Genomic DNA, 7,516 nt, shown 5'->3' on the forward strand with positions numbered 1-7,516 from the left:
TAATAAATGTTATTTGCAGTTAACAATTTTCTTTTTTCTTTATTACAATATTTATGGCAAGACTAGGTATATACTTTAAACATATTACTTATTAAAATAAATCATTAACGCTCCCAAGCTGTCTTGTTACTCGAAATATATATATACAGATTTTTAAATGCGTAGATTAACCTCAAATGTTCCCGGACATTTGGGTTCCAGAGATTAATGCGGACAAACAGACATAGAAAAGGTTTTTCGTACTTTTATATTGTGTTGATAACTATTGATCATGATATAATTATATTATGCAATTTATTCATAACCAAACACTTCAGTTTTATAAATATGTACCTAAAGATGAATACACCTATAGTCTTATAGGTAAGTTATTTCATGCTACATTTTCCCTAAATTCCACAAATTCTCATTCCATTCAGAAAATCTTTTAAAGAATTACGTGTAAGAAGTATTCAGGCTAAGTCCCCTCATTATTTATAACGATTCTCCAGAGTGGGAAGGACGAGCGAAGATAAAACGACTTCCGTCATTTTGTTCCATGAAAAAGTTAATTCCAAAAAGATTATATATATTTTATAGTCTAAATTTTTTTTTTTGGGAAAGTATGTAATTTGATTTTAGATACTGTGTGTAATGTAAGCGCTATATAATTAAACTTATTAAAATTGATTTATGTTATTTTATTTAGGTCTTCAAAAATTTCAGCCACCACAAAGAATATAATATTATGGATTCATTCTATAAGGCCAATTGGCTAAACACTAATCTATAAAGCCAAAATATCATTGAGCGATTTTATTCAGCCATTATTTATCCAACGTCAATCCGGTGTGAGTATAACTTAACTTTAACGGCTCACATAAAATAGACCTCGAGCTCTCTCATGGACGATTTAGCCTTGAATAGCCTATTTTTGTTATTGAATACGAAATACAAATAGAAAAAATAAATGTTTTCAAAAACTAAATACAAGATTCGATTTATAAGTCATGTAGTATAAAAGCTTCATAGTTTCCTTTCGTACACTTGTATATATATTATTTAATCTTAGCGATACTAACAAGAATGAAAGATAAATTAATGAAATGATTGTATTGTCACCTTGATCCTTGATAAGTGTAGAAATTTTGAATTAAATCTGACCTTTCAAAGTGGTTCAAAATGGAGGATAAAGAAGTCAGAGTAAGAAAGACATGGAAACTTACAAACATACAAGTGAAGCCAATTAAAGCTTGTTAACAATACATTTCGTTTATTTACGTGTTATGTTCGCCAATTTTCAGTAATATGGGTGTATAGCCACAAATAATAAGGAAACCTCCTTCGTAGAGAAGTACTGACAATAAATGACACCATCATGACATTATAATGGCAGCCATATTTATTTTGATAAGCGCTATGTTGCAAACATTTTTTTATTTTGTTTTTCTTGTTCTTCATAACAATTGGGCGTAATTTGAGTTGAGGTAAGTTATATTTTATGCTAATAAATATGTACGTAAATCATTTTTTATATTTAAGTCATTAGAAATTTTATTGTTGGCTATGCACTAAATTTGTATTAAATTTAAGCGAAGTCACTTCTGAGATGCGCGTAACTTAGTTCAGAAGTCAGAGCAATGTTAAGAATTAAATATTTAAGTTTGCTAATAAAATTTATTTCATATACTTTAAACTTGCAAATATTGTACACAATATACATATACATAAAAACTGTGTGAATAAATCCTACTAATATTATAAATGCGAAAGTTTGTAAGGATGTGTGTGCGTTTATTGCTCTTTCACGCAAAAACAACTGAACCGATTGCAATGAAATTTGGTACGTAGACAGCTTTACAACTGGAATAACATATAGACAACTTTTTATCCCGATATTCCTACGGGATACGGACTTACGCGGTTGAAACCGCGGGGCGCAGCTAGTTCATACATGATAATTATACTTACTCTTAATATGTAGATACGGAATGAAAGCCAAGCATCCAGCATTTTCTCGGTTTGAAAAGAATGTAGAACGTGGAATCCTTTCTATCTCTATGTCAGCTATCGGGATCTAGCAACTTCTATTTTATGGTTGATTTTCTTCTTAACTGAAGATTTCAGACTAATCAGTGATGATGAACGTTCTCCGGTCGATGTTTGGGGTGTGCAGCAGCTCTGCTGAGAAGGGGGAAGTTCACGATATGATCAAGAAGATCTTCGGAAGTGAGCTGGTCATGAAAGATAATACGGATAGGCACAATCAGTAAGACTTGCAAAGATTCTTACTAATCTATTATCTTTTTTAGCATGTCCTTTTATATCTTCCTTTCATGTCGTAACGCAGTGATTCGATGGTATAATTTTTGTGTCTGGAGATAGTTAGGGGGCTAGAGAATGACGTCAGCTACTTTTAAATATGGTTAAATATCTTATTCCCGTAGGGATTTCTTTTTTCCACGCGGGATTTCATTTTATATACTATGGTTAACACTGGCATTGAAGCAAAACGTTCTCAATTAAAACTGAAGATGAAGATGAGAGAGAAGATTGTTCAAAAGTGAACAGCATCGTCCAAAGGAGATGTAAAATTCTATTGGACATTTACATTTTGTAAAGAAAAAATCTAGCAGGAATCTTTTCTCAAATCCTACAGTATTGTAAAATCGGAATTATGTTGCAGACGCACGAAATACGTGAGCCACATACGAGAAAATCTCCCAAAAATGCTTGATGCTAAGATACTAAGCCCTAAATCCAAATCTTTGAAAAAACATCCCCAAGCTATCGCTGAGGTACACGTTATTTCAATCACTCTTCACACTAATATTATAAATGTGAAAGTTAGTTTGTTTGGATGTTTGTCCGTCCATCACGCTGAAGTCACTGAACGGATTTTAATGAAATTTACACAAACAGATTATGAGCTGACTTGGGTGATAATAAATTTACACAAACAGATTATGAGCTGACTTGGGTGATAATAAATTTTTATCCCGATTAAATGCTTCCCTAGGATAAAATAGGAATCTTGATATCCGGGCGGAGCTGGGACGAACGTCTAGCATAGCATAAAGATTGCATGTGCATAAAATTTTTAATAGAAATAGAAAAAAACTTGATTTTGAACTTAAATAAGAGGTAAATTTATAAACTTGCTTCCTGCTAATTTCAGAACACCGAATCAACGGACGATAGGCACGGTCGCATAGGTCCAAAAATAGTCGTGTTCGATGCGTCAACGGGTAAGCTAATTTGAAATGTTTTTAACCGACGTTCGCGAAAAGGAAAGAGGTTCTCGACGAAATAAAACAGCCGAATTCAACTTTCATTTTAGAATCTGGAGTGGAACCTTCCTCCCCAGGAATATTGACAGGATAATCTAAAAATAATCTAATAAGTATTAGTAATTAGTAATTAAGTCTTATTGTAAGTAGTTTATATTTTGTTACTTTTATATTATTGTTTTTTTTTTATTAATTTTCCAATAGACTGCCTATGTGCGTTTTGCTAGACATATTTTGTCCTTTACCCAACGGTTGCCTGGTAGAGATGGCTTTTAGCCATAAGTCCGCCATTTGCATACTAGTATTTGTTAAATTTTATTTCTTTTTTATATTTTGAAAGTGTGAAAGTGTGCAATAAAGAAAAAATAAATAAATAAATATCTAAGTATATAAATTAAAATTGTCTTCTTTGATCTTTTAATTCTTGGACATGCCGGCTTGCTCTATGATGTTTGCCTTCATCATTTCATGAGATGATATGGATAATGCGCACATATAATATACTAGCAGCGCCCCGCGGATTCACCCGCGTAAGTTTGTATCCCGTAGGAATATCGGGATAAAAAGTTGCTTATATATTATTCCAGTTGTCCAGCTATCCACGTACCAAATGTCATAGCAATCGGTTCAGTAGTTTGTGCGTGAAAGAGCAACAAACACACACACATCCTTACAAACTTTCGCATTTATGATATTAGTAGGGATCGTCGGATTTAAACTTTTCGATTTAAGTCCACTGTCCTCACTGCTCATGAAAGTTTTATCGTTAAATCGACTCTTTCTATGCTTTTAGGCACTGGTCGACTAGTACTAGTTGGAGACGAGAGGGTCAGCGTTCAGGGCCTGTCAAGCTTTGCGACAATTAAGGCAACATCCTGTGTCTTCGCTGGTAAATGGATGTATGAAGTACAGTTGGGAACAAAGGGAATTATGCAGGTTATATAGAGATAATAAACTTTTGCCAGAATTGACATTTAATTTATCAAATTTAATTTTTCCTAACCCTTCCCAGTCCTTTCTTTCATTCCTCTCGTCAATTTTTCCAATTTAAATTCTACAATGCATTTGTAGGAGCGTAAGCAATCGACCTTACGCCTCTCCAAATGTTCATGGGCGATGGAGGCTTACGATCAGGTGACCCACCAGCTCCATCGCTGGCGGTGACATAAAAAATTTACAAGATAATACATTGCAGATTGGTTGGTGCACGGCAGCCTGCACTTTTTCAATGGATACGGGTGTCGGCGATACAGCTAATTCCTATGGCTTCGATGGAGGGAGAGTCCGAAAGTGGAATGTGGCCACGTCACCGTACGGACAAACGTGGCTGCCTGGAGACGTGATCGCGTCGTGTATCGATATGGATAAAGGCACTTTGGAATATTTCAGGTACCATATAAAATATATCAGTTTGACAAGCCGTATCCTTTGTATAAGGATGTGTTGATTTTATAAGATACACTTAGTGAGACAGAGGCAGAAGGGGATTAAGAAATAGTATGATACTCTGTAATTGAAAATCACTATTTAATTTGCAGACTTCTCGGGCATGTAAGTCGAAAGATTAGAATTAAGAGAATCAATTATGCACTGTAAAAAAATTATTAATGCATCTCCAATCCTACTAATCCTACTAATATTATAAATGCGAAAGTTTGTATGGATGTGTGTGTGTTTGTTGCTCTTTCACGCTAGAACTACTGAACCGATTGCAATGAAATTTGATACGTAGACTGCTGGACTACTGGAATAACATATAGGCAACTTTTTATCCCGATATTCCTACAGGATGTGGACTTACGCGGGTGAAACCGCGGGCGCTAGTATATTATATTTACAATTTACTCTCTGCAGTTTTGTGATATCGTTCCAGGAATGGAGTATCACTCGGCGTTGCGTTTGACAAAGTGACACATGGCTCCGGCCTCGCTTATTTTCCCGCCGTCTCTTTAGCGATGCAGGAACATTTATATGCCAACTTTGGGCATGTGCCTTTTGTGTGAGTACCTTCGATTTCAATAGAATCAAATTTTATGTGGATTTTGAATGGAATCCATGAATCTACGTCATCATAATTAGTAATCTTTATCTGTCCATCAGTTCATATACATTTCAAGAATAGCATGAATAAAAATGTATTTTTCACATACAACAGAATGTCCTCCTTTGCTTTAGTATAAAACTCAAAAGCGTGTTGTTCCGCCATCAACCCTTTAGAAGGCAAGCCCAGAGCAACTCTAAATCTGGGCAGCAATTCTGATACCACATTTCACATTCTGAAAGGCCCATATCCTTTTCCTTACCCTTCCCAGTCCTTTCCTTTATTCCTATCGCCAATCCTTTCTTAATCCCTTCCCAAAAAGTCGGCAATCCATTTGTGGAGGCGTAAGATCTGCAAAGGACCTTATGCCTCTACAAATGTTCATGGGCGGTGGTAGCGCTTACCATCAGGCGTCCCACCAGCTCCATTGCCGACTGTAACATATAAAACATATAAAACACAACAGAATGTAATTCTGATCTCACTTACAGCACTATAATGCTTATTATATGTAAAGTTACACTGGAACTGGATGAGAAAAATAACAAAAAATCTACCATTCAAATGCATTAAATAAAATTGTGACACATCGACTGTTTAAAACAGATTTCCAATAGAAGGATACGCGCCGCTCCAAGCCGCCCCAACTCGCGACTGTGTTAGAGCAGCGCTTCTGTTCAAATCTGTGGACGCCATATTGGATGAATTAACCAGATTATCAGATCTGTCGCCTCCCATTATCGCGAAGAGCAGCAAGGTATTCTGGGCACTGTATTTTTCATCGACTTCCAAAAGATCAAGCATTGAACTTGATGTGCGAGCTTTTTTTTTCGTTGCGATCGATATGATCAATTCCCTCTTTTGGACAATATTTATAAGACTATATTTATATAGATATTTATTACTATAGATAGGTCTATAGTACTTATAGTAATAACGACGAAAATGTTAGGTTAAATCAACGAGCTAGTAAGGTACAAAGTTTGCTTAAGTTCGTAATCTTTTAGATAAAATCAGAATCATCTAAAGTGGAAGTAGCTCTCCGCATCCACAGCACAGACTCGGTGTACTCGCCTCGTGCCTCTCCACATAATATGCAAGATGGACAGGCGCAAGATATGAAGAAAATGTCCAGAAAAGTAATTATTATTCATAAATATAAAAACTTTATATATATCTTATCTCTTCATTTTTTCGTAGATTAAATAATCTAAGATTTTTTTTGGTTCATTAAACTAGACGGCTTATGCTTGATTGATTGTTATTCGTCTAATTTTAAATAATCCGTCCGCTACTTTATTTATTTCACCATAATATAAGAGCTTCCCGAGACATGGAAAATTTGTCTGCGCAGCCATAGGAAAAGGTGAAAGTTTCGGGGTGGGATTTCAAAATTTGTATGTATAAAATTTTATCCAAATCATTTCAGTAGTTTACCCGTGAACTGAGCTGGGGTTCATCTAATGGAAGCGTTCACAACCGCCTACCTATTTAAAAATTGCGAGTTAGGGCGTCTGCAAATACGCTACCTACTTCTAATGGGATAAAGCGATAAGAAATGTATTTTCGACAGAAATGAGTGATGAACAATGGGTCCCGTACCCTCACTCCCTTTCGATGCTATGCATCTTATTCTTTTGTTCTGTATCCGCATCATATTTTAATTTGAGATATGTTTGTAAATAACATGGTCACTCTAAATTAGATCGATCGACGTAGATTTGTATTTTAGAATTTATTCGGGCATTTTTTCAGGCCTTTCTCATGTCTTTAGCACGTCTGGTCATCATAGAACTCGGTGGGGTCCTCAAACAATCATATGTGGTGGTATCAGAATTGCTGCCCAGATTTAGAGTCGCTCTGGGCTTGCCTTCTAAAGGGTTGATGGCGGAACAACACGCTATTGAGTTTTATACTAAAGCAAAGGAGGATAATTTTGTAAGTTACGATAGAAAAATCTTTTATAAGTTGTAAAAAAATGTTAGCAAATCTCTGTTAGGTTATTTATTTAGGCTTAAATCAATTAAAGAAGGATTGAAAATGATTATGTATTTATATTATTTAAACAACAAAAAAAAAAACAAAACAAAAACAAATATGGTCATAAATTGCGTGAAATTAGATATTATGTCGATACTTGAGAGACTAAATACCATTCAAATTTTCTTTTTATTTTTTTTAGATTACAATATTTAGTCTCTTATAT

At 34.9% G+C, this 7,516-nt stretch overlaps 1 protein-coding gene across 1 annotated transcript in view; it reads left to right on the forward strand.

The window, feature by feature from the left end:
- Nucleotides 1-2,117: 2,117 nt before the first annotated feature.
- Nucleotides 2,118-7,516, forward strand: part of LOC119837018 (E3 ubiquitin-protein ligase RNF123-like) — a 27,501-nt gene continuing 22,102 nt past the window's right edge. Inside the window, exons 1-9 of the mRNA XM_038362498.1 lie at nucleotides 2,118-2,248; nucleotides 2,666-2,777; nucleotides 3,158-3,227; nucleotides 4,063-4,205; nucleotides 4,465-4,658; nucleotides 5,143-5,268; nucleotides 5,917-6,067; nucleotides 6,318-6,449; nucleotides 7,066-7,248. Of these exons, the coding sequence (XP_038218426.1) occupies nucleotides 2,118-2,248; nucleotides 2,666-2,777; nucleotides 3,158-3,227; nucleotides 4,063-4,205; nucleotides 4,465-4,658; nucleotides 5,143-5,268; nucleotides 5,917-6,067; nucleotides 6,318-6,449; nucleotides 7,066-7,248 (1,242 nt within the window). The remainder of the gene's footprint in view (nucleotides 2,249-2,665; nucleotides 2,778-3,157; nucleotides 3,228-4,062; nucleotides 4,206-4,464; nucleotides 4,659-5,142; nucleotides 5,269-5,916; nucleotides 6,068-6,317; nucleotides 6,450-7,065; nucleotides 7,249-7,516) is intronic.

The sequence above is a fragment of the Zerene cesonia genome, chromosome 26, assembly GCF_012273895.1.
Source record: "Zerene cesonia ecotype Mississippi chromosome 26, Zerene_cesonia_1.1, whole genome shotgun sequence".
In the NCBI taxonomy this organism is placed as follows: domain Eukaryota; kingdom Metazoa; phylum Arthropoda; class Insecta; order Lepidoptera; family Pieridae; genus Zerene; species Zerene cesonia.